Below are 27,778 nucleotides of genomic sequence, written 5' to 3'. Positions count from 1 at the left end.
TTCTTCAGTTCTGTCAGCTGCAGAGGACCGGAGCAATGGTTTTAGGCTCCAGCTGCAGCATACACTCAAATGGTACAACAATCTGGGGTTGATGTGTACACCAGCTAGTTGTGTACACTAGAAAGTTTTTAACCTTGTTTACATGTCCATATGTTGTCTAGTATGTTTTAAAAGACATGGCCATGGCCGACATAAGCAGTCAATGTCATAGCCAAGGATTTCTGCTTTGGATCTATGGTCGACCAATCTCAGTATGCAAATAATACTTTTAAAATTTCCTTTCAGGTACAAACATACAGATAAATATTTAACTTCACAGTTCATGCTCATGACAGACTAGATTGTGCATTACGTGTGTGCAGGCAAATTCATTTCTAAGCCTCAGTGCATAAAAACTAGTAGTAGCTCTTGAGATCGAGGATGGTGCTCCCAACTGGACTCTTGTCCATTATTCCCTCACCTGGCTCTGTGCTGAGAGCAGCTGCTTCTCCACGTTCCTCTTGGCCTCCTCCTCTTCCTCCAGCTGCTCCTTCAGGTTGTTCTGCTCATCCTCCAGCTGCCGCAAACGGCTGGTGAAGGACAGCTTCTGCCGCGTCTCCTCCTGGAGCAGTTCCTGTAGGGTGGAGAGACGACCGAGAGCTTAGAACCTGAGCCACACCATCACCAATCAATACAAAAAGTCTCAAAATTATAGGCAAGTGTGATCAGATTGTTACACCGTCTATTGGTCTACTAAGTTTACAGTACATTAATGTAATGTATATATAAAAAGTTTACATATACAATTCAAAACTTCCTATTTTAAGGTTTAATGCCATACGACATTTTAAACGTACACATTATGTGCTATGAACCACGTTCATGCAGATTATCTACATCCTGCAACAGAATGTGCACTACTGCTGGCTTGGTGTGCTTAAGGCATTGACTCACCTGAACATCCTGCAGTTGAGACTCCACAGCGGAGCAATCCTTGGATGCCTTGATAGATTTGCCCTCAACCTCGCTAAGGAGTCCGTTCACGTTGTCCAGCTCCGCCTGGACAGGGGCAGAAGAGGGAGGAGGAGACAGGGTTAAAGGCAAAGCCAACCTGGAGTCAAACAGTCTTAATTTCAATGAGGTTTTCCATAGTGGACATCATCAGAAGTGCTTTATTGAAAATCACAGAATACATTACCCACAATTCTCCACTCAATCACTGACAGGACTAGGTAGTCCTCTAGCATTTGATTTCTTGAGCCTATCTCCAGGCTCTTGGGTTCTCACCTGCATTTTGGCCACCCTCTCGGCCAGCTCGATCCTTTGCTTCTCACTCTCGGTGTGCTTGACCTGCAGCTCCTGCACCTGGGCCTCGGCCTTCTTGCGTCGGTGCTCCGAGTCGCCCTTGCCCTGCATCAGCGTCTGCAGCTCGATCTGCAGCTCGTTGCGCTCACTCTCCAGGGCCTGCTTGGCCTTTTCCATAGAGACCTTGTTCTGTGGAGACCAGAAGTAATAGGCAGGGATTGAGTGTGTGAGAAAGAGCATGTAATGTTGAGAAACAGCACTGTAACATACACTGTAAGTATCAGGGATAATTCAAGGGAGACACTGTGTTCCTGAAAGAGTGATATTGTAGCAGGGAGATCATAAATAGGAATGTGTGTGTGTGTGCGCGTCTCTTTCTTACCCTCTTAGCCTGCTCCAGCTGTTCATTGAGTTCGTCGAATGCCTGGCTGTGTTTCTGCCTCATCTCTGCCACCTGGACCTCGTGCACCTTGGCCTCGTCATCCAGGGTCTTCTTCAGGTGGGTCACCTCTGCCTCACGCTTAGTCCTGCGACGGGGACACAGAAACACACACATTCAGCACAGCCGCTCGAACAGTACCTCGGCCATGGCAAAAAAACAGCATTTAGCTACATGCTGCCATTTATTATTATTATTATTATTATTATTATTATTATTACATTTAGCAGACACTTCTTGACCAAAGTGACTTACATATGTCAGCTATATTACAAGGAATCACATTATCCCCAGAGCAACTTGGGGTTAAAGTGCCTTGCTCAAGGGCACAGCGGTGAAAGCCGGGAATTGAACTGACAACTTTCAGGCTACTGCACGCTAGCCCAGCTCCTTAACCACTACACTACCACCGCCCCACAAGGAGACAGGAGGCTATAAAGTGTGTGTGTGTGTGTGTGTGTGTGTGTGTGTGTGTGTGTGTGTGTGTGTGTGTGTGTGTGTGTGTGTGTGTGGTTACCTGAGCTCCTGCTGGGCTGCGGTAGAGTCCAGTGTATCCTCTAGCTCGGTCTTGAGGGCTTCCAGCTCCTCGCCCAGGTCGCGGCGCTGCTTCTCTGCTTTGGTGCGGGCAGCCCTCTCCAGCTCCAGGTCCTCCTGCAGCTCAGACAGCTGGGCCTCCAGCTCACGGATCTTCTTCTGGGCCATGTTCTTCTGAGCAGCCTCCTCCTCAATCCTACACACACACAGCATAGTACAGTCTGAGCACTTCACAAACATGGACTTTAAATGGCTGCGATACATCTACCCCATTAATCTGTCTTTTTTATTTTAAAATCTTTATGCACTGGATGTATTTAACTACCACGTTTTAATCAGCACATTCAATAACAACATATCAATCCCACTGGTTCTCACTGGTTCTTTCTCTCTCCCTCCTCAGTCTTTCTCTCATTCACCCTGAAGGAAATTTTGATACCATAGATTTAATAGAGACCCAGTCAGACCAATGGTAGGAAAAATCAGGAACAGAGTTTTATTTACAATGATGCGCATCAAGGGAGAGACAGCATGACTTCACCTAAAGATCCATCAGCTGCTCTAACTAGACAAGGAAATAGTTAGGGTTGAAGTATCCTTCCAGGCTGATGGGAGATGGCGTTGGTCAACCCATCTCACGTGGACTACACTGCCACAATCAATTAGTGGCAACCTGGCAATCCGGAGCAGATAGCTATTGACGCAGCCATGCAGAACAGTGAAACACTGCAAAGTTATAATAATACCGCTTATCTCTAAATACAGTCACACACAGATATACACAGGGACAGTACAGATATCATACAGTCATTACATAGAATCATACTTTTAGTATCAGAGTGACCTACTAATGAGAAATGCAGAACATTAAACCACATATTGGAATATTGGACATTAATATGTTCTATTCCACTTTCTCTCAACTCATACGGACAGACACAAACACAGAGAAACACACAGAGACAGACAGACAGACACAGACAGACACACAGACAGATAGACAGAGACAGACAGACAGACAGAGGTCAAATACCTGGCAAGAGCCTGCTGCAGCTCCTCTTCCTTCTTGGCCAGCTGGGCACGGAGCTCAGCGATCTGGGCCTGCAGCTCTGCGATCTGGTCAGTCAGCTCGGTGGAGTCGCCCTCCAGCTTGCGCCGGTTCTTCTCCAGCTCCTGACGGCCTTTCTCCTCCCGGCGCAGGCGGTCTGACGGGCACAAGCAGCACAGCAGCAGGTCAGAACAGGTGATTTCCAGGGAAACATTAGAGAGGTGCATTTACTTATTTGTTGAGATACAAGTTAAAGTAACACAATGTAGGAAGTCCCCTTGTCATCAGTGTTCAACATACTGGGTACCTATTGAGTGCTGAGGGTGTTTGTGTTCAATATTGTAATTATTCTAAGTTAAAAGAACTACATTTTGTTGCTTTAACCTTTATGTAACCTAGCTATGGTTGAGCGGTGGGTACTAATTAAGATGTTAAGTTCTGAGTCACAGTGATGGTGCAATGTGTGCATTCCTAGCAATAGGTCAACCACATGTTGCACTGAACCTACAAGGGAAACTACGATCGTAGTTTAAGTAACCTACCCTCCAGATCAGTGATCATGGCCTCGTGCTTGTTCTTTAGTTTCTGCAGACTCTTGGACTTCTCCTCCTCCTCAGCAAGGTTGGTGGTGAACTCAGAGATCCTCTCTTCCATAAGCTTCTTCTCCTGTGGGTGGTGAAACAAGCAAGGCGGACATTTAGTTGCTAGACAGATAAATAATCTACCAGGACAGCAACAGAGTACATGAGGACCTCACTAGGCACCTTGATCAGTTTGTTGTTCTGGTCGTCGAGGACCATGACTTCTTCCTCCATCTTCTTCACCTTGGCCTCAAAGGTCACCTTCTCCAGCTGCAGCTTCTGCCTGGCAGCCTCCTCCTCATCCAGCTGGTTCTCCAGGTCCTGAGAGAGACGTCACATAAAATGCTTCTAGTCTGGTCTTTGCTGTAGTGAAACTGGGAATGTCAGCGGTCATTTTAGTCATTATTCCATGATTTCAGTCCTCACCGAGATGTTCTGCTGCATCTTCTTCTTCTCGGTCATCAGCTGAGTGGCGCGCTCCTCCTCCTCCTCCACCCGCGCCTCCAGGTCGTGCAGGATCTCCTCCAGCTCCTGCTTCTTGGCCACCAGCCGGTTGCGCATCTCGTCGGCCTCGGCACACAGGTCCATCTCGGCCTGCAGCTGCTCCTGCAGGGCCATCTTCTCGGCACTGAGCTATAGAACAGAGAGAGAGAGCAATTAGCGGTCATAAGGACGATAAAACGCACTTAAGGATGAGAAAATAACAACAATCTCTCTCCCTGTAAACTGTACCTGCTGCTGCTTGCTCTCCAATTCCTGGAGCTGCACCTCAGCCATCTGCTGTTTCTCCTTGACCTTCTTCAGCTCATCGTCCTTGGCCTGGATCTCCTCCTCCTGCCTGCTCACCTGCAGCAGGGGCTTCACCTGCAGCACAGGGACGGTCCAACAGTTAAGAAAGACCAGGTACCAGGTACGCGCGCACACACACACACACACAGTCATAAAACACTAGAATTAACTTAATTACTTACCATCTATAAATACATTGTATGGTGTTTGAATAATAGGCTGTTTGCCCTACACATGCTTTGGTTACACCTCAGAATAGTGTTTCTGACATTACCTTGGTGAAAAGTCTCCACCACTGCCAGTTTCTCAGCTTGAGGTAAGCAGCACAGTTCCTCTGAATCACCCTCATAGCAGTGAGCTGTTGCTGCCTCTTAGCAAATGCCCTGAAGCTAAAACGGGGGACCATGAGGACGTGTAGAAATACAACATATTGGTTTGTTCATGCTTCAGTCTAGCAGTCTTGACTCTAGTCAAACCATTCTGAAAGGACACTTACTTGCGGGCCACAAAACCACGGCACCAGGCCTGGAAGCTGATTATGACGTCGGTGATTTTCATGTCCCTCTCCTCCTCCAGATGGGCCAACACTCCGGCACGGAAGAACACTTTACTCTGACCGATACGGTACAGGTTGGGGTCCAGCTCCAGGGCTTTGATCTAACATGAATAGAAGAGTTCAAAAAGGGTAATCCCTCAGCGCTTCTGTGGACATCTGATGCGTCTACGGGACAGTGTCGTGCTAGTCCCACTCTGACGAAGATGTAGTAAACATTGAAACGTTAGTAATTTATTGCTGTGCACCTATGCATTAAAAGAACATAAATAAGTAAACATCTGTGTTGCTCCGGCGAACCTCTTTTACATGAATAAAAAGAGTTTCTGATTAAGAATGAAGCACTTACTCTCATGCTAAACATGACGTGCATGACCGTGAGGCTCTGAGACCAGAATGATCAAAATAATCTCATGCTGAAGCACAAGGGACATACACTGATGATGTCCTGTGCAGAAACAGCAGAAGTCCTCAGGCACTCACCATAAGCAGACAGGCCTGCTTGCCATCCATGAAGCCCTTGGGGATGGAGTTGGGAGTGAGGATTTCATATCTAAAGAACAGGGGAAGAAAGACTAATGAGGAGTCCATGTAAATCCAGTTAGGATGATCAAGACAATGAAGAGTTTGGTTTGTGACGAGCTGAAATGCGTTATGTTCAGTGGTGGAGGTGAAGAGAGATGTCAGTACCTCTGCCTGAACTCCTGGAAGACGATGCGGTTGGGGAAGCCCTGTCTGCAGATACGGATTCCCTCCAGCACACCATTGCACCTCAGCTGGTCCAGAACCAGGTAGGGTTCCAGCTTACCCGCCTGAGATGACAGACAGCAGATCCAATCATTCACAAGGCACCATACCAGTGCTATGACATGGTACTCAAACGTAAGGTACACACTTAAGCCACAGCTAGTTCAAAGCAAACCGATATCCAAACACAGGCCAATGTGTCTCTCAACAATCTCAGAGTTATTCTAGTGTTATCCAAACATCCACTCTTAAAGTTTCTACAAAACCAAACAAATGTGAGTGCAAGGGTGTCTTTGGACCTTCTTCTCGTGGTTGGGGATGATGCATCGCACAAAGTTGGGGTTGGTGTTTCGGAGCGTGGCCATGAGCTTGGACAGCTGCTCCTTGTAGAGCTGGCCCACCGTGCGGAACATGCCCTTGCGTGTCTTGAAGGCACCTGGCAGCTCGGACATACCCGCCACCTTGTCCAGTCCCACAATGTGATCCACTAAACATATTGAAGGGGGAAAAGAGAGAGATGAATAGAAGGGTATAAAATAGAATGAATAGAGGGAGAGAGAGGGAGAGGGAGGGAGATGGACAGAGAAGATGGGGAGAGGGTGCAGAAAGACAAAGGCAATCAGTATGGCCTCAACACAATTGTTTCTTTGGTCGGCAAAACAAAACATAGTGAGGGAAATAAAAAAAAAGACAATGCTTGGCTCACAGTTTCTTGTCTTTCATGAGACAGAATGAAAAAGGAGGACAAACTACCCTCTACACTTGTGACAGAAACACACACAAACAAACATACAGTGAGTGCAATCACAAGGGGAGCAGAGAGACGGACCAGGTCAAAGGTCGCATAATGCCAGTGAAAGACAGTGGGATCACACAAACACACACACTCCAAAATGGAACCAAGTCAATGCAGTGAGTGAGGGTCTACTGTGTGAATGGCATGTATGTTGGCGACTGTGTCTGTATCTGTGCCTTTCTGTGAAATGATTTTTCATGTCTTCTCAATTCAATGTACATGAATGGAGGTAAATGTGTAGCAAACACTGTGCAGTTTCACAATCTCTAGTGACATTAGCACCAAACCCATGCAGTATATATATATATACCCATTTCTGCAGTACCATTGACCAACACCAGGAGGCCCAAACCACACTATTACACAGAGGGAGAGAGGGGAGAGTTCAGTGAAAGCAACAGACAGTAGAACAGACTGCACTGCCAACAGGGCTGGAGGGATAAACGTTAGTGAGAACACTACATCGATATGAGGGAGAGAGAGAAAAGAAAGAAAGAAAGAAAGAAAGAAAGAAAGAAAGAAAGAAAGAAAGAAAGAAAGAAAGAAAGGAAGGAAGGAAGGAAGGAAGGAGTGCTTTGCGGGAAAAGATGAAGGAGTGAAGGGGAGGAAAAATACACAAAATTGGAGAAGGAATACGTAAGAAAATGGTCACCTGAGTCTAAATGTAGGAAAGGAAAACGCTGATAAAAATAGGCTCTCTGACAACTCTGTACCTCTGAGGGCAAGAGAGGGAGAGTGGCAAAAGAGAGAGAGAGAGAGAGAGAGAGAGAGAGAGAGAAAATAGAGGAAGACCAAACAGAGGAATACAGAAGGAGCAAGAAAGGAACGGAAATATCAATTGGAGAGGGAGAGGGTCAAAACAGAGGTCCAACACCGGACAACAGACATGGGATAGAAATGTGAAGAGTAAAAATAAAAACAAGAAATGAGACCAAAGGTTGGAACAGAATAGTCTACAACACATTTCAGCCTCATGGGAAACAAATAGCAGCATACCATCTTCCCTGTGGTAAAAGCCCACATGTATACTCATTGGCTCCAGAAACATAATTCAAGAAGAAAAAAAAGGCAACCCGCTATTAAAAGGTTCCTTTGTGGCCTAGCCCAGGGCATGAGTGTGAACATTCTGGAATTTGCATATGTTCACCGATGCTGTACTCACCATCCTTCCAGAGCTCCGACACAAACTTGTCTGTCGACTGGTTGAGCAGAGAGGCAACATTGTCATTCAGGGGGTCCATGTTCTTCATCAGCCACTCGACCGCTTTGTAATCGACCTATGGCAATGTAGAAACAAAATAGTCATTTAAAAATGTGTTCCTACAACCTACAAACTGTGAGTCCTGACACTGCCGGTTCTTTGAAATTACAGTGAGAAATAAGCCAACAGACCTTTCCAGCATAGTGGATGATGCTGAAGTCGGCCTCGTCCTTGAGTTTCTTGGGCTTGAAGAACTTGGGGTGCGTGCCCTGTTCCTGCAGCACCTTCTCCACGAAGCTCTTATCCGTGGCCTTGGGGAACCAACACTCCTCGTCCAGCAGGGCCAAAATACCAGGGGGACTGGCCTGAGAGAGAGAGAGATAGAGCCAAGTGTTAGGGGGGTAACACTACCAGTTACAGTATTTAATAGACCAATAGACCCTGTAGTAGCATTACTAGATTACATTGCTATATGTGAGAGATGAAGAGTGAGGAGGATATGGATATAGAGTGGGGAAAAAGAAAGAATTACACTCACCGGCTTCTCAATGAGGTCGATGCAGGGCTGCAGGTCCAGGCCAAAGTCGATGAAGCTCCACTCGATGCCCTCCCTCTGGTACTCTTCCTGCTCCAGGATGAACATGGTGTGGTTGAAGAGCTGCTGCAGCTTTTCGTTGGTGTAGTTGATGCACAGCTGCTCAAAGGAATTCAGCTGTAGAAGAAACACACCCAACAGGGAGAGAAATTAATATAAACTAAAAATTACATCTGTTGTCCTACCACAGCTATTTGTACGCTATTTGCGCCTGTGCTTGTAGAATTTTGTCGTTGGAAATGGACCCACATCAAAGATCTCAAAGCCGGCGATGTCCAGAATGCCGATGAAAGAGGCCCCCTGGCGCTTGGTTTTGTCCAGGGCCTTGTTGATGCGCATGACCAGCCAGCGGAACATCCTCTCATAGGTGGCCTTGGCCAGGGCCTCCACAGCGAACTCGGCCTGCTCCTGAGTCTGGGCCTTCTGGACGTAGTCGCGGCCCACCTTGATGCGGGGCGACAGGATGGCACGGGTGAAGTCAGTCACGTTCATGCCCATGAGGTGGCAGACCTTCTGCGCAGCCGTGTTGTCTGGCATGGAGGCCTGGTCTGTGTGGCGCTCCTTCTTGAAGGACATGTTGCCCAGCTGCAGCACGGATGAGATGACCCGCAGCAAACCTGTGGGGAGATTTGAAAGATGACACAGAGTGGATGAGCGGAGTAGTTTGTCCTTTGATTTTAAACATAGAGGGAATGCAACTTCCCTTTGACAAAAACATGCTCAGATACTATTTTACACTTATTCACTTGGCTGGTGCTTTTATCCAAAGCAACGTACATGTAAATTACTACAAGGGCCAGTAGTGGACCGTAGTGGTGGCAGCAGGGAATCGAACCCACAACTTTTCTGGTTACTGCGTGCTAGCCCAGCTCTTTCACCACTACGCTACCACTGCTATTTTACATGCCCATTTACAACACTCACCGATCTGCTCATCCTCAGGGATTCCCATGATCCTCATGGCCTCCATGGTCTCGTTGAAGATGTCCTTGTCATTCTGGCCGGGGATGGTCACGTTGCCATTGGACAGGAAGCGGTAGTTGTTGTAGCCCTCGAGGCACAGTTCAGCTGGAAGACATGATTAACACAAGGACTACTTGTGAACCTTGATGAACCTTCTTAAGGACTACTTTTGGGGAGTATGTTATGGCAAAGGCCATTAAATCACAGTCTAGAAATCCTGCGAGTTTGGTTAAGTAATCTGTTGCGCCGCAGGATGAGACTGAAAAGACAAACTCACTGCGGAGCTTGTCTCCAGATCCTGTGAGCATGTAGTAGAAGATGTGGAAGGTCCTCTCGTCCTTGGCCTGCCTGATGGCACGGGACTTCTCCAGCAAATCTTATCAGGCAGTCAAGGAATCAAGTAGCAGGAAACAGGATTTAAGGGAGTAATGACAGGGTGGTATATGAATAACTGGAACATACAAATGACCTCTACACAATATACACACATACAAATGTGGAAAGTTTTGTCATGGTCAAAAACCAGACAGTTTCATCTCCGAATGGCAGTGCAGGGGATGTCTCCAGAATGCCAGGACATACCAAGCATTTTTTAAATTTATTTTCTAGAAGGATACAGGTCTCAATGTTGGCTCCCACGATATATCCATTGACGTCAAAGTTGATTCTGATGAATTTACCCTGAGGGGAGAGAAGCGGTTAGCATCAAATCTCCTAGAAGTGACCTAATCCTTTTTCAGAGAAGCAGGAAATCGAATACTGGACTGTGAGAGCTCTTACAAATCGGGAGGAGTTGTCGTTCTTGACTGTCTTGGCATTACCAAAGGCCTCCAGGATGGGATTGGCCTGCAACAGCTGTTTCTCCAGCTCCCCCTGTAGGACAAAGAGAGCACAACACCATGCACACACACACTTAGATGCCAGCGACAAACCAGGCCTTAAAAAGGAATATCCAGCAGAGAGTAAGAACATAACAAATCAATCATTGGGAGGGGCTTCATGACTCAGCTCTCAAACTCTAACTCAGCTTGTGACAAACAAATCAAACAAATCAGTGTCTCATATGTCTAGATCACACATTGCACTTCAGGGTAGTGCATTTGCATAAAGTTCAATCTCATCATCCCATCATAATTCACGACACATCAAGTCCAAATATTTAATTGACAGTGAAAAGTACAACAGCAGTCTCATACAGAGACCTACTAAAAAAGGTCTTACCTCATTAAAGGAGACTGAAAGACTAATGTATTTGCTTCACCAATTAGACATGCACACAACCACCACACCAACACCCACACAAAAAATTAAAGGCATGAAATAACACACATACTCAAAACACACACACACGACTTTGTTAGTACCCACACACCATGAGTGACATCTCTGACATTGTGTGTGAGTGACCCTTCACCGTTAGACTACCCAAATGACCACATGCAGAGGACTGACTGGCAGCTGACGTTCCCACGCAAATATGGCACCCGCACTCAAAACTGCTATCCCATTAGAAGTGTACTATACGTGGTCAGGTCATGCATGGTTAAAGGTTGACTTTTGTTTAACAGACTAACACTACTGGTCATGTTTAATCTCTGAACAAGACTTGACAAATGTTTGAAACATCTGGCAAAACTAATTCTACATTAAAGATTTAGCTGTGGTTACTATACAGTATTTTGAAAATCAAAGATTACATTGTTATGTCATTAAAAGTGAACTAGATCACAAACAATGAAATGATACTAATTCATTAACAATTCTGTTATAACCGTATGTAACAAATAAATCTCTCTTGAATCTTAATCTCTTAAATCTTATTAATGCTTATTACATAGTATAATCATAGCCCTGTGTGATGGCGCAAAGCTGGCCTTGTGTCTGTGTTCATTGGGTTTACCTAAATTTGGCAGTGGGTACTGTTCATTCCATATCTGAGATGAATTCACATCACTCACACTCACTCTTACTATTGTAATGATTCCTTTTACACATACAAACATACACTGCACACTGTTCACACAACGTCATTGTGTTTGCTCAGAGAGTATTCAGAGTAGCCTACATTCATAAAACAGTCACCTCTCTGAACAAACACACCATTGCACACATACACACGGAAACACACAGCAATAGGACGCACACATAGATACACACCCAAATTAAATAAAACAATAAAGAGTCCATGATCCCACACGTATACACAAACACACAGGCAACACGCACTTCAGACAGACAAGGTGTGTTTGTGGCCGAATCAATGGGTCACCCAAACTCCGCCTTGTGTGTCTGAATTTGGCACATCTGCTTGTCTCCCGAGTCCCCTTTCTAGGTCACGTGACTAAGTCCGTGTGACCCGTCAGCTTCCAGCGGAGCACAGCTGAGCAGTGGACGGAGGAAATAGCGGCCAGTGCGGCAGGGAGGAGGAGAAAACAAACAAACAAACAAACAAACAAACAAGAGTAGTAGTGTGGGAGAGTAACTCACATGTGACAGGACCGAGCTGTTCTGTTGATGGGGGGGAAAGACAGAGATTCAACCTCAACCCAAAACTGACAGCCACACACTATAGTGATATTATGGACAACAACATGAGGTTGATATGGGGGGAGATGAGGATCTAAGCCAGCTGTCGAGAGGAGTGGCCATTGCGATGCTTTGGCATCTGAGAATGCATACAATTGTGCATATTTTTACTATATTTATTTTTTAATTGTGCATATATGTTTAGAAATATTTATAAATAGCTATTTACATATATTTACGTATTCTTACTTCAAATTTTGTGTATAACCCAATTACTTTTACTCTGAAATATGCGAGTCACTGGTTGCCTGTGGAATACTGTAAAGCACAAATATCTGCATAGGATAGGACACGGGGTAAGGGAGTAATCCACTTGACATGTTCCAAATCAGCCATGCATTGTGTCATTTCCTGACTGAGACTGGCCACTCCTGCTCTGATGGCATTGCTCAACACGACTGCTGTATGTGACTGTGGTGAACAGCACTGTGCATTTGTGCGTTCGCCACAGTCAGCACAGACACACAGGGCTGTACTGCAGTCGTGAAGGCCCACGCATGACTGCTAATGCTGCCTGTACACACACACCAGCACATACTGGTGATGGCAGTAGGCCTGTGATTAGCACCCAATGGGGGAGGACAGGGGCTGATGGGAAGGTGGGGAATAGGAGGCGTGGGGAGTGTGAGGAGGTGGGGACAGGAAGTGTGGGGAGTGTGAGGAGGTGGGGACAGGAAGTGTGAGGAAGTTGGGGACAGGTGTGGGGAGTGTGAGGAGGTTCTGAGGAACGTTTTGGGGAAACTCATATCTGGGGAGAAGCAGCTGGAAGAGGTAGTTGTGGAGGTTATTATATGGAGAAGAGAGAGAGAGACAGACAGAAAGAATGAGAGGGAGGAGGGAGGGAGATGGTGAGATTGTGTGTGAGAAAGAGGAGGGCAGAGAGAGAAAGAGAGAATGTAGAGAAAAGTTGAAAAAGATAGCATTTGCTGTACTGACCTGATCTTTCTTGGTTTTGTGGGAGGAGGCCACGTGAGCCAGATACTGAATGACCTTCTTGGTGTTCTCAGTCTTGCCGGCTCCAGACTCGCCTCTGAAAGAGAGGAAGAGCAGCCGTTACAACCTTTAAGGGCAGCCATGGCAGATAAACTAATTTATGGTGAAGCTCAGACAACATAGGCAGTGGACATGGGACTCACGTGCACAGAATAGACTGGTCTTCACGGTCTGTGAGAGAGAGAGATAGAGAGAGAGAGAGAGAGGGCAGAGGAATGAGGCTGCATAGTTCTCAAGGATACAGCAAACATCATAAAAAAAGCTCAGTACCCAGCAACAGATAAAACATGTTTTTCTGGAAGCGAGTCAAATTAAAAATGTCTGTCAGGGGAAACGGGAGCACAGGCTCTGCTGCGAGTCAACTCACTCAATAACAAGCGCAAGACATGCAGCCCCGTTTTATCAAGGCTTCACATGCCCCAAGTTTTGTCTCTGCAACAGGACGTGCTCTGGCCACCATCGTGAACAGACAGGAAATTAATGTCCGGCTTCCTGTGACTGAAAGAGACGTTGCTGGCCCTTTTAGCGTACAGACACCAATTAAGGCCTATCTCAGAGGCCCCTGAACTCTCAGCCCTGAGCACGGTAATGCGTCTTGCATTAAGAGACAATGGACAGATAGGCCCAGGCAGACATGTGGGGGGAGGGAACAGGAAGTGGTGGTGACAGACAGTGATTCACATCCAGACAATGAGACAGGAGGATGGAGCAAAGTACACTGGCCTCTGACTTGCGTGCCCTAGCAATAAGTAATAACTTGTATCTCAGCATGCAATCAACAAGACGGGGACAGGGAGGGAGAGAGAGAGAGATAAGACAGACAGGAAGAGGAGAGGAGAGGAGAAAAGAGAGCGAGAGAGAGAGAGAGCGAGCGAGAGAGAGAGAGTGAGAGTGTGTATCCTTTCCTTTGGAATTTCCAGGATGACTATGCGGGCTTGAGCAAAGCCTGGGGGTGCTTCTGGGATATTGAGTTTTTTCTGCTTCTGCATTATCCCATGGTAGACTAGACTCTCAGGTATACAGACCTCAGCTCAGTGAAAGGGGCACACTACCTGACTGGAGGACTCCCAGCTAAGCCTCAAACATAATATAGGGCAGCACTCACTGTTAGTGGGCCTACCGGAAGCTTCAATTCAACAGGAGAATACACAAGGGCTGTGTCCTTGATTGAGTGCAGTTTGGTTTGCATATGTGAATATAGAGCACTTAAAGCATGGTCAAAAGCTACATTTGCCGTCATTAACACACACCCAATCTAGCATAAAAGCTTGTCTCATTTGACAAGGTCTTTTAGCCCCGACTTGACCGTCCGTGTGTGTATTACTCACCCTGCATCATACTCCTGTAGGCTGTGTCAGTGATGGCGTAGATGTGTGGGGGCATCTCATGACGCTTCTTGCCCTTGTACATCTCAATGATCTCTTCAGAGTAGATGGGCAGGTTCTTGTAAGGGTTGATCACCACACAGAACAGCCCAGAGTATGTCTGTGACATGGAAATATATTACAATTAAGATTATGGATTTTTCCCCAAATCAAACCAGTCACACACCTTGACATGTTCATTGCCAAACATCCCCAATGAAACCATGTTCATGGTAATACAAGTCTATTAACACTGTTCATTCCCATGATGAAAGTGGCAGATTTTTTTTTTTTTTTAAATCTCTGAAGAGCATGCACATGCACACAGCGTTCAGTATGGGCTATGGTGCTACAGTACGCCTACGCAGTACGCACTGTTGAGTACCATTAAATGTGCAGTGCTTATCAAGGGTTAATGACGCTCATGCAAGCCTGCACTACTCCACTTGCACACTTGAACACTTGCACACTTGTACACTTTACAACTTGGTGTTGTTGTCCTGAAAACACAACACTTCTGCTGCTCTTACATAACTTGCACCACTATGCCACTTTCTTCATTACTCAGGTCAAACAGAACTACCCAAGCCTCTTATTGGCCTGACTTTGCACTAGTTTTTTATTGACTGTCTATGCACAATTTCAACAAAATTTTGCTGCTCTTATTTTTTCATTATTATATGTGCCCTCTTATTTACTTATTTACTTACTTTTTTGTTTACTTGAATGTTATGTTTGTCTGTGGACTTAAAATTGGTAAAATATGTCTTGTCTTCACCGTGGGATAGTGAGAAACGTAATTTCGATCTCTTTGTATGTCTGGAACATGTGAAGAAATTGACAATAAAGCTGACTTTGACTTTGATGAAAGCAACTGCACACATGCTTTCATCTCTGCTTCTGACGGTTCACTGGGATCAGAGAGGAGATAAGAGTAACTATGTGGTACATGTGGCTTGTGTGTGAGTGTGTGTGTGTGTGTGTGTGTGGCGTGTGTGTGTGCGTGTTAGGGGAACATTAATGAGTGTAGGTTCAGTTACAGCCTATGGCTCTGTACAAGCAGGTCTTTAGAGTGCTTCTATTAATGGAAGCACAAAGCACTGGCTAGGTCTTGGCTGGGAGTGGAGTGGAGTGGAGTGGGGTGGGGTGGGGTGGGGTGGGGTGATGTGGGTTGGGGGGTGAGCCTGAGGTAAGGATAAGGAGGGGGAAAGGGTACAACAATATCTCATGTTGTAGTTCCCAGAAGTGGAACAGGGCCCCTCTCCCCCCTGGCCAGGCCCCGAGTTCCCTCCTGAGCCAGCACTTCATTAGATCATACTGAAGTCATACAGCCCAGCACCACACCCCCATCCCAACACCCAACCTTACCCCCATCTCGCTCCCCAGCAGAGCTTTCACAACACATACCACACACACACACACACACACACACACATAAACACATATGCCTTAATACAACACACTCACAATAACACAAACACTCGCCCGCCCGCGCTCTCTCTAACCCCCAAACACACACACACACACTTTTTATCCTGAGGCCAGTACTGTACATCCCTCTCCTCAACCTGCTCATCAGGGTTGTCCCTTCCTGCATTCCATGTTGAACTTCTCTACCTCATTCCACATGTCTTATCACTAGGCCCTCCCCATGTCTGCAAACGCTTCTGTAGCTCGAGGCCACGAATCCTCAGACCTGGTCTGGACGGTGCACTGGGCTGATCTGACCAGGTCAAGGCTGCCGCCAGTTTGCCCGTAACCACCCCTAGCCCCCCCACCCCCCCCCCCCCCCACCGAGGCACGGGACGCGGCTGGCAGGGTAGACGGGGGTAATTACAGGGTGACATTGGCAATGAGAGCCCAATTTACATTCCACGGCCGTGTTGTTTCTCCAACTGTGCTCAATGACTCACAACGCTGCCCTTTGGTCGCAGAAATACTACTCCAAAACTGCCCCTCTAACATGCTCAATTACAGCCCAACTTTCTCACCGCTGTCCGGCTCTCGCTCTCCCCATTTCTTTTCCCTCCTGCCCTCCCTCCTTTCTTCCCTCTCTCGCTCTCTGTCCCTCTCTCTAGCTTTCGCTCTCTCTCTCCCCCTCTCATTTGTACCCCTCTGGAGAATATTGTTCCAGAAGTTTCCTGTTTACAGCAAAGTTACAAACACAGTGGGGGCAGAGAGAAAGGACACACAGAGGTTTGGTTAACCAAGAGAGTAACACATTTAGACAAGACACACACGTAGAAGAAAGGAGAGAGAAAGAGACACGGAGAGCAGAAAAGTGAGAGACAAAAGAGGGTTTCTGAAAAAGAGAGAGAACAAGTGTGTGTGTGTGAGAGAGAGAGAAAAAAGAAATGGAAAGCGAGAGAGAGAGCGAGAGAGAGAGAGCGAGAGAGAGAGAGCGAGAGAGAGAGAGCGAGAGAGAGAGAGAGCACATGAAGGTGGAGGGAGTGAGGGGAAAAAAGCAGTGCTGCAAGGATGTTCATCAAACGACACATGCAACATCAAAGCATTTCTGACACAAACTGAACCATCGCCCATCAGGGACATTAAGGATATCAGGAATGATGGGATAGCGAGGTCTGGATTACGGCCAGGGCATGAGAGACTGGAGTAAGACTTACTGGGAACATTTATTGCACGCTCTGACATTTTTTAACTAGGTGCTTTGTGAATCGAAACTAGATGAGATGGTAAATAATTAATCCGAGAGCCGTGGTTCAGTGCTGGATTAATAGGCCATAAGGAAGATAGGATGTGGCTGAGTGGGCAGTGCAGTGCAGTGCTGTCATGGCCTAATAGCATCAGGCAGACTGATCAGGCTGGCGGCAGCCAGAGAGTTAGACAGAGGAGACAGCCTCAGGGGCGCGTCAGAGAGGCAGATGAAATAAGGAAAAGAGGTAAACACACACACGTGCACACAAGCTCACACACAAGCGCACACACACAAACAAGCGCACACACAAAAACAAGCGCGCACACACACAAAAACAAGCGCACACACACACACAAACAAGCGCACACACACACAAACAAGCGCACACACACACACACACACACACACAAGCGCGCGCACACACACACACACACACACACACACAAACAAGCACACGCACACAAGCGCGCACACACACACACACACACACACACAAACAAGCACACAAGCACGCACACGCACACGCACACGTGGTCCAACTCACGTAGATGAGGCCGGAGTAGTACCGCTCCTTCAGGTTATGCAGCACGGAGGCCTCGTTGAGACAGGTGAGCTCGGCCATGTCCTCCACCTTGCTGAACTTGGGCGGGTTCATCTTCTGGATGTCATCCTTGTTGACGCGCACCTTCTTGCCGGAGTCGGCCAGCTCCACCATCGCCTCGTCGCCATGCTCCTCCTTGATCGAGCCCGCCTCGAAGCCCAAACGCTCCGACGGCACCCACACCAGCTTCTTGGAGGCCCAGTCGGCCTGCGCCAGCGGGTTGTTCACTATGTTGCGGTCCACATACAGGAACTTGTCTGCGTCCGACATGGTTGCTGTGGGAAAAGACAAAGAGAATAGGACTGAGATTGCGTGTGTGAGAGGGAGGGAGGGAGGGAGGGAGGGAGGGAAGGATGGGTGGAGGGAAGGATGGGTGGAGGGATGTAGCAGTGTGAAAAACAAGGGGGTGACTGGTGGTGAGGATGAGCAAGGGTCATGAAAGGCCAGCATCGCACACACCTGCAGACAAAGTGCAGACCACACATTGAAGAGAAGGAGAACATTAATTACCCAGCTGTGATTTGCATTTACTGCTGGTTTAAACACTTCCTGAGCACAGGCTATTAAAACTTCACAAAAATGTGTCCTTTCTCTTCTGACAGACCACAGGTATGTTATCTCTGGATAGAGAGAGAAAGACAGAAAGAGAGAGAGGAAGAAATTTGCCTTGGAGAATAGCCTTTCTCTGAATGTTTGATGGACGGCTGGTATTTCAGGCCAAGCCCAGTCCCCCTGCCCTTGGATCTTATGTAACCCCAGAGGAATGCAGGGGTCGAGGGTGCTGGGTTAGCCAGGGCTCAGGTGGGATCAGGGGAAAACGTAAACCACACGGGAAACACACACACACACAGACCAACATCCATAGAGCCCACATCTCCACATCCCTCACTTGGAGAAACCTCAAAATGATAGAAGGAGGGGAAAATAGGAGAGGAGAAAGGTAAACTAATACAGAGGTGCTTTTCACCTCCACCTGCTAATAATACCTTCCTAACAATGGTGACTTCAGAGGGATTGTAAAAAAAAAAAAAGAAACGAGCAAGAAAACTTGAGCCTTTGATAATGAGCAACATGTGGTGGCCATTTCGGAGCAAATCTGCGGTTTCTGGAGACTTTTGTTGATTACATGGTTCGGGGACCATCTCTGAAACAATTTCCAGCGTAGAGGAAGGACGACCCGCCCTGGCAGTGGGTCTGTGTGTCTGTGAACCACCTGTGGTCAGGCCAAGAGAGACACACGAGGGCACCCATTTCTGCTCCAGTTGGGGACCGTCGAGAGACATTACATCAGAACTAATTCAAGATGGATGCCCAAAGTGTCGCCCGCGGGGTTTCCACACTCGGAACATTACAAAACAACACTTTCACACAGAACTCTCACGCCACACACACACACACACACACACACACACACACACACACACACACACACACACACACTGAGTAGCGCATACTATTAAAACAAAATAGGGCAGGCAGGCCCCGACATGGCATAACTAGCAACACCTCTTTCTCACGCTGTCTGTTCAGTTGAGGGTGAGTTCTTTAGCCTCACGCGGAACATTGAAGGTGACGGGACGAGTCTTTCCAGAATGCGGAGAGAAATCGGCAAACTTACATAAGCTGCCATAAGTCCTCTTCACAGGAGCGCATGCACAAGGCAGGCAATTATCTGAACATGCTGTGCAGCTCTCCCGGGGCCATGGGGCCACTCAGCTTTTTTTTTTTTTTTTTACTAGCGCAATTATCATCATTCCTCGCCAGCAGAGAGCCAACACAACTTTCTCCCAGCAAAGCTTATCGGTCCTCAGGGCACAGAGTCAGCACAAAGAAATGAAGCAACGCTCCCTTAACGGGAAAGGACTGAGTGGGATGCATGAAGTGCACCAACAGACAAAAGAGAAAGCAAGCTAATGGAATCACTTTTTGGCAAGGGGGGGGTATGAGTGTGTAAAACATGAAATCTCCTCTTAAGGAAGGGGCCAGAATATCACTTATTCCCCCTCTTGATGGTACGAGGTGGGTTACTGGTTACACAAGTGAGACACTTGAATGCATGAGTACTAGCCGTGCTCTGTGGTGCTTGCGGGTCTGGGACAGCAGAATGACAGTCACATGACTTGAGTGCCAGAGGGAGGCCAGGGCCAGGCAGTGAAAGGAAGAGTGAGAGGGAGGATGGGGTGAGCCAGAGATGGACGAGTCAGATGGGCCGTAAACTACAGGGCTGAAAGGTCTTCACTGTGCTTGTCTGCCTCACTGCAACTGTGAGAGGGGTGGGAAATGTGTGTGTGTGTAATTATGAGGGTGGCAGTGCCACTAGGGCTGAGGCAGTGAGCTTCCTGGGAAGCAGGGTGGTGATTGAGTAGGCTACGGAGCATGACCGGCCGCTACGCTCCAGAACATGACCCGGAGAGAGTCGCCGAGGGAGAGATGCTACGTTGCAACACCGACCTTCTCACGCCCCTCAAGACGCTCCCCCCACCTCGGCAATCTTGACCCCCCCACCCCCTCCACCCCAAACTCGCCAGCTGACATCCATCACTGCTGCTGCGCCTTCTCCTCCCCCACTTCCTGCTGTAGAACATGGGAGGACTCATTTGCGGGGTCCCCTCACTCGACCCCTCCCTCTCCCTCTGCTCCAGACGCCCCACATTTAACCATACACCCCACTCCCACTCCTCAAAGTTTGTGTTTATCCAGACTTTCGGGGTCACATTCCAACCATACCGACTCGGATCACAGAGCAATTTTTTCTCTTTTCTTTTTTTTTCCAAAAAAAGATTTTCATTTTTTTCTCCCTGGCCTCTCTCCTCCTTTCTTTTCCCCACACCGCTCTTCCCCGCCCTTCATCCTTCCATCCCGCAGTTTGCTGGGTCAATGATGGCTGCAGGGCTGTCAGACTCTCACCACAAATCAGTGTCACCTTATTCCCTGAGAGAGCAACACGAGGCACACTGCTGTCCTCACACAGCAGCACACAGATAAAGGTGACGCAGCCACTTTAACCAGAGCAGCCAGTGATGATGGCACAGGCTTGGCAACCCTGCCTTGCAGTCATCCATGGAGGTTACTCAGTATTCACAGGAAAGCCATGCAGTGAAACACAAATACCGCCTACATTGATATGCAATGAGATTGTTTGTTGGGTGTGTCCTTGGTTGTGTGTGTGTGTGTGTCATAGAAAGAGAAAACAACCTGCAGAGCTGTTTGTGCAAACATAGTTTAGACAAAACAGCTCAAGCGCCTTAAAAGCAGTAAGCTGGACTGCAGACTAAACACTGTATAGCAAAGCTTGCCCATTACCCATGATGCATCACCAAGTGAATATCCCAGTGCACTTTTCAAGAGACAAGTGGCATTCAAATGCAATGAATGGTCAAACAAAATTTCATCATCACTCATTTTTATTTGATTGTAATTTGATTCTGATCTTTGCATCAGTGCTTTCATGGGGTTCACTTCAAAATCCTTGCTGTTACAAAAAATGTGTCGGAAAACCGTAGGTCAACATCAGGATGATTTTCCACAACACATCACAGATTTTATCACCGACATACTTTGTAGGGAGGGCTATATTTGGGCCTTTTTGTTCTCAACTACTCCAACCAGATACCACCTGCACAGCCACACGGAGCACAGCCACAAAATGATTAAAGCTCGCTAACCACACAGGGACAAACCTCCAATGTCACTGTAGGCTCTCTGCTATTTTGTCACACCCGTATAAAGCCATCTAGGCATTCAAATAGGAGTGACAATGGCGCTTTGTTATTCTCCAACTTGTCACTATGACAACAGTAGGTCCACCACCATAACTAGATTAGTGTCTCATAGAGTTAGATTCCCAAAGCTATCAAAGGCAGGAGAGGAGACAGCAGTCAGGTCTGGCTTGCAGAAGGGCACATGAGCAGGCAGAGGAAAGAGGATGGATGGGTGTGGAGGGAGTGCTGATGTGTGTGTGTGTGTGTGTGTTTACCTGTGTGTGTGTACTGAAGGGTTCTGATGGGAAGGTGAAGTTGACACAAAGGAAGTGTGTGACATCACTGTGAGACATGCATGACTGGAACTGAGTGTGTGCATGAGTGGACGTGAGTATGTATGTGTGTGTGTGTGTGTGTGTGTGTGTGTGTGCAAAAGGGTGGATATTTGTGTGCCTTGTTTGTCGCATCCTCCTTTTAGAGATTGCATTCACATATGTGCCTATCTGTGTGTGTGTGTGCGTGCCTCTTGAATGCAAGGGCACAGGGGGACTAACGAGCCCGTTTTCAGCACGCCGCCTCAGGCTCGCTGCGGACCCGCGCCAAAAAATACATACTCCTCTTTGTCGGGGCCATCCCTCTCTCCCTCTGTCCTCAACTTTCATTTCATTCCGTTCCACCCCAGTGAGCGAGCGAGCAAGCGACTCCCTGACTCACCCTGGCCCTCAGCTGCGCTGCTGAGTTGCAAGAATCTCATCCTGCTCCACGCCATCAGGCCGCATCTCTATATAAGGCCAGGCCACCGTGCCAACTTTCCACCTCTCTGCCTTGCCATTTCACTCATCCGTCCATCCTCCACAAATACACACATACATACACAAGCAAACACACCAGCCAGACCAACCTGTGCTGTGCAGCTGGGGGAGGGGGTCTTGGTCATTAAAGCCTAGCAAGGTTCCATCAGGACTTAGGAGCACAAAACAAATCAAGCCTAAAGCAAGCTGCCACTTTCTGTCTTTTCACCTGTTTGTTTATCTGTTCAGTTAGCCTTCCCCACTCCCTCCTCCTGAGCCATTTCCAAACCCCGACATCATTCAATCTTCTAATCAGGGCCACAAGAATAGGACAGCTGGCCAATTAAACATTAATGGAAAGGGCAAGTGTGTTTGGAGTCCTGCCTGTTTAAGTTCATTATAGGCTTAGAGACTATCAGAGAGAGGTAGAGAGAGAGAGGTAGAGAGAGGTAGAGAGAGGTAGAGAGAGGTAGAGAGAGAGAGAGAGAGAGAGAGAATGTATGATTGAAAGGAAGAAAGAGAGAAGGAGGAGGCAGGGTGAGGAAAGAAGAGGGGAGAGAGAGGGAGAGGAAATGACAAAGAAGGAAAACTATTTTGCCATTTGTGGGGCTCTGTGTCGTGCAGATTCTTACGCAGTAAGCACAGAGAGGCAACAACAAAATTAGAGAGACTGTTGTGTCCTCCCGGGGGAGGTAAAGTATGCTCATTATGCTGGCTCAGGTCCATAACACTGGCTTATACAACTCACTTGGAGTTACTGTACGGACGGTTTGAGGCGCTAACGGCAGCCGAGGCAGTGACTCGACAGCTCCCGGCCTGCTCCAATTTTAGGTTGTTTAAGTTGTGTGTTTTCGCAGCCATTATCAAGGATGTGTAGCCAGCTCTGGGGGCAAACCACAACAGGAGTCGTCAAGGAAACTATTTCCCACAGAGACAAATCAATGAAATAAGACCATTGTGTCAAGTGGTTCACTCTTTCTCCCATAATGGTGGTGCTACAATGATTGCTAAACAATGGTCAGCTATGATCCATCATGTGATATGTCACTCTGTGTGTCTATGTTTAACTATTGATATTGAATGATGGTTACATAAGACTATTAACAGTTCAGGGGAAAGTGTACATGTGGGGGTGGGACACATCACTCTTCAACTTACATTTAACGACTGACGGCTATTACTAGGAAACCCTGAAAGGACTTTTTTTTGTATAAAAATGCATCCATTTGGCAACACACTCACTTCCACTCTCTACCTCCCTCTGAACCTTTCAAAATACATCCATGAAAAAGTGTCACCTCTCACCAAGCCTTCAGCTCAATCCCACCTTATCACTCAATAGAAGGGAACTTTATCTTTGGCCAGCAAGGTCACTCCCCTCAAACATTCAACGTGAGCTCACCACGGAAAAAAGTGCCAACTCTTCAACTTGCCAGAACACATAGAGTATAACCACTGCATGAACCAATGAATTCCTGTTGAAAAAATCCTAACTGGAGATAAGTTTGTTAAATGGAAATAAGGAATCTACAGAGAAGTTCTTAGGAAATCTTAAGTCTATAAGTTAAATATTCTCTGCCTTGCTTAAGCATGAGGTGTGGGTTAATAACTCTTGGTTTGACAAAGTCCTCATACACACACAAAGAGAAACACATTCATGCACCCAGGTGCACCCAGTCACACACCTTACCCTGAACAAAGTCTATCCTCTGACATACATTACACAGCCAGTCTGTTACGATCCACAGGGGGGCTGTAAAAAAAAAAAAACCAATGTCTAACTATTAACCTAACCCTATCAATTAGCCTAGGAGAGAAACAGAGAGACTACAGAGGCACAAATATGGGGAATAACCCAATGGGTTTTCATCACATGGTTCAGGCTCACCATGGCATAAACAGGAAAAGACTTCAGCTCATGCTGGCTTCTGACGGTGGTGATTGTTGTGGCCAAAGTATTCACTATGGGAGCCATACCTTAGGGAAAGGCACTTCATAAGATGTGCCCCTCTCAAGTAAGGACACCATTACATGCCTCTGACCATCTCAAGGCAGTCAACGGGCTCCCTGTAGCTCAGAAGGCCTCTTTCAGAAACCATTTCCTGCCATTGTTGCGTTCGCTGGAACGCGGCAGGTGTGCAGCAACAGGGTGGACAAGCAAACAAACAAAAAGAAAAGAGGAGGGGTGGTCAGTACGGATATAAACACACAAAGGAGGACGTGGGGACGGGACAAAGGAGGGAACTGAGGTAAAAGAGCCCTTTGGCAGCGCCATGCTAGCCAGCTCACCCGGTTTGATTGACCCAATTCAATTATATTCGGTTCTGGCCAGCTTGGGCCTACACAGAAAGCCCTAAGCCTGAGCCCGGAGACATAGTAAAGCTACTTGCCAATGCTAATATGAGGTGAATCAGTGTCGACAGATGGCGCAGGTGTGTGTCTGTGTGCTGGGAGGGGGACATCTTGCCTCTGATGTCTAAGTGTGCATCACTGTCTGTCTCAGAATCACACACTGACACATGCAACACTGTATTACAGGGCACCAGTAGCTCTGCACTACAGCTATAAAAGCACTGCCCATTTACAATCCAGCTACCTGTGAGGATGCAACACATTGCAACAGACCTGAGTCTTTAACGCAACCTGATGTTGGCTTTTCACTTATTAAAAGGTCTCCGACTCCTTACACAACCCCTGCATCACTCCAGCACTGTTGACAGTAAGAACAATGGTTCTCAGTGGCTTAACACCCTATTGGCCGAGACATCTATCAGTTAGATGCTGTACGTTAACAGAGACTTGTGTCAACATCTGACTAATCCCCACACCATTTCCTCCCTTCCTACTGGCTAGCCTTGGAGCTCAATGTGAAAAACTGCACCCGTAGAGCATTCACAGAGATAAAGGTCAAGAGGGAGGATGCTTCGACATGCCTGATTTCAAGGAAAAGAACCCAGACAAAACTGTTTTAATTTTAGTCCAAATAGGAAATCATTATATCCTAATTCAGTCTCGCCTAATATTGAAGACCTGAAGACCTGTCCAACAAAGATTTTGCTTCTAAAAAATGGCTTAAACCTACTTCACCAAACAATTAGCCTTATACACAAGGTCACCTCATTCCAATCCATTTCATTAAAGGATTTTCAAGAAGAAGTCATAATTTACTTACTTGTATGCTTCTCTTATTTCCACTAAAGGTTTTCAGCCCACTATTTCTCAATGATGACTACAGCAAGCAAGAAAGAGAGAGTGAAAGAGAGGGAGAGAATACCACAAAACCCCTCCCAAAGACTAAGGGCTGGAAATTTTATGGAGGAGTAATCCTTGTTTATTGCGTGTGTGGTTTCTGGCTAAAGATGGCATACAGTGATAATAAGATAACACTGAATGTGTTGTCAAAGTCAAAAAAATAAGACAGTAAAGTAAATTGATACTAAAAGTAATGGTGACTTAAACCCTATACACTATACATTAAAAGTAAGCCTAACAAGGTATATCTTAATAGGTTTTGTTCATACAACATCTACACAAGTATAACTGGCCTCTGAAGACACCCCAGTCAAAGAGCCTTGATTGCTTTGCTTCAACCCTCTCTGTCCCAGTATCCTATAACCATCAGTCTCAAACAACCTCGTAAAATGGGGTGACAAAAAAAAACAAAAAAAAAACACGTCAGTTCGAACACCTTAAAAGAAACCCAAATTTGGTTGGATCAGTGTGTTTTCTGGGTAACTGAATGGCCCATTGGTGATGTCTAGCTACAGTGGAGTCGTCTACCTCAGTGCTGGAGCACAGGAACTGGCAGATTCTGGGACAAGAAGGGTGTGTCTTGGTGCAGTGGTGAGCTGCTAGAGGACAAAAGTAGGCCGTAGAGACACTGGAACTAGCAGTCCATGCAGTCTCTAAACAACTTTGTTGTTTTTCTATCCTTTCCAAAAGGTGCACCGTAATGGAGACACTCTGAATGTGTGGACAGCTCCAGTGTTAAGTATACTGGAAACACTAATACTAAAATAATGGGGTTGAAAGCTCCAAGACTGAACATCAGCTCATTGTTTGTGGGCCTTGCTAACCATTACAGATCAAGCAAACCGAATCTTAAATGCCTGCATAATTACACATACTGTGATTCTAGGACTTAAGGTCAACCTGATAAAATCCGGAGCACATTCACATTCAAGTTAATGCATTTACAGTCCCGAGTATTACTCTCCACAATAAACTTGAAAATAAATTTGAATAAATCAAATGAGAATAAAAGTACCCTATACCCCTCTCAGATCTTTTCAGAAGCTGTAGGCCTATTCCACAAAATAAATCACATTGACCTCAACAATAAGACAGGTCTACAGCAACACACTATAGGCTACATCTAGAGCATATGAAAACGACAGTCACGACCAAGTTTGCGTCAAATTAAAATAGTCATTCTATGGTTTAAAAATAGGTTTGGGACTAGATCGACACATAGTTTACATAGTTTGTGCTAAAAGACGTGGCTAAAATAGGCCTACGTCATTCAATCGAACAACAGAAGGCATCCACTAATCAAAGAGTGACGTAATGGTGTGCAACAAACACCGGGCACAACCAACTAGTTTGCCGGTCATCCAGAAAACGACACAAACTTCACTTAACTTAGACAGTAACTATTAAACCACAAATTATGGATTTGCTATTCATTATGAAAGAGAAAATCTTGCCCTATTATTTCACGTCAAAGCACAGTTTCTCATTGCCTGTCTTTTTGCAACTCATTCATGCGAATCACTTCCTGTACCAACTTGCTATTCTCCAACAGCACACTTTTCCATGGCAAAGTAGCCTACTTACTGTAACGTTATCACTGCCTCGACAATTGTGTTGACTTTTACAATGAAACCAGACAGTCTTCTTAATTCTTATGTCTAAAGAAAACAGATCTACGCATGTTTCGAAATATAGTGAGTTGTACACTACTTTTTGAGAAATCAAAGCCAGCAATGGAGGTCCCACCCAATAATGTGTTGAAGTTGCCGTTCTCGCCTTGGCTCTGTGCACTTGTGCTTAGAGGTTACCTATCGCTACAGGCCAGCAGAATTCCGTGAAGATGTAGACTAGATAAGCTACAACAAGACTTACTCGAATATTTACCTGCTATTCAGATGCAGACGTTTTTGGGGTGGCTAGCAAAAACCGATGGCTCCGTCGATGTCCGTTACGCAGCGAATCAAACTCCCTTTCCGACGGCTCCAACCTCGCTACAAGCTATGGTTAAACTGGAGCGTTCGTTTCCTCCCTCCCTTTCTTTTTTCTCTTTTTTTAGTTTCTATCTACCCTCCTTAACAAGCCGAATTTTCGTACAGAGTCGGGGTGCGGTCCAGAGAGGGCGGAGGCTATGATGTGTGTCTATCCTGTCAACCACTCACAGACAACATTTTAACAGTCCCAACCAAGAGAGCCAGTCAGATCGACTTAGGGGCGTGAATTTGTGGGAACCGTCGTGCCAGTGGGCAAAAAGTATGAACTTGAAATAGTAGGGGGGTGTAAGGAGAACGCGGTGTTTAATGAAAG

General features: G+C 46.6%; 1 protein-coding gene across 1 annotated transcript; it reads right to left on the bottom strand.

The window, feature by feature from the left end:
• Positions 1–2: 2 nt before the first annotated feature.
• On the bottom strand, positions 3–27,571 carry myh9b (myosin, heavy chain 9b, non-muscle; the record flags this gene model as incomplete). Its single annotated transcript, XM_048245023.1, has 30 exons — positions 27,347–27,571; positions 17,674–18,005; positions 14,438–14,594; positions 13,253–13,280; positions 13,053–13,146; positions 12,018–12,038; positions 10,311–10,403; positions 10,148–10,211; positions 9,808–9,906; positions 9,492–9,635; positions 8,817–9,184; positions 8,511–8,684; positions 8,164–8,337; positions 7,934–8,048; positions 6,275–6,462; positions 5,919–6,040; positions 5,712–5,781; positions 5,172–5,332; positions 4,950–5,058; positions 4,619–4,750; positions 4,313–4,519; positions 4,070–4,207; positions 3,848–3,971; positions 3,291–3,462; positions 2,241–2,453; positions 1,667–1,811; positions 1,267–1,473; positions 934–1,038; positions 461–613; positions 3–17 (listed from the first exon to the last, which is right to left on the bottom strand). Coding segments are annotated over exons 2-30 (4,119 nt in total), but the record flags the coding sequence as incomplete, so codon positions are not given.
• Between the last annotated feature and the right edge of the window lie 207 nt (positions 27,572–27,778).

Source organism: Alosa alosa, chromosome 6 (assembly GCF_017589495.1).
Source record: "Alosa alosa isolate M-15738 ecotype Scorff River chromosome 6, AALO_Geno_1.1, whole genome shotgun sequence".
Taxonomy (NCBI): Eukaryota; Metazoa; Chordata; class Actinopteri; order Clupeiformes; family Clupeidae; genus Alosa; species Alosa alosa.
The sequence above is the reverse complement of the archived record's forward strand: the minus strand, read 5'-3'. Positions and strand labels throughout refer to the sequence as shown.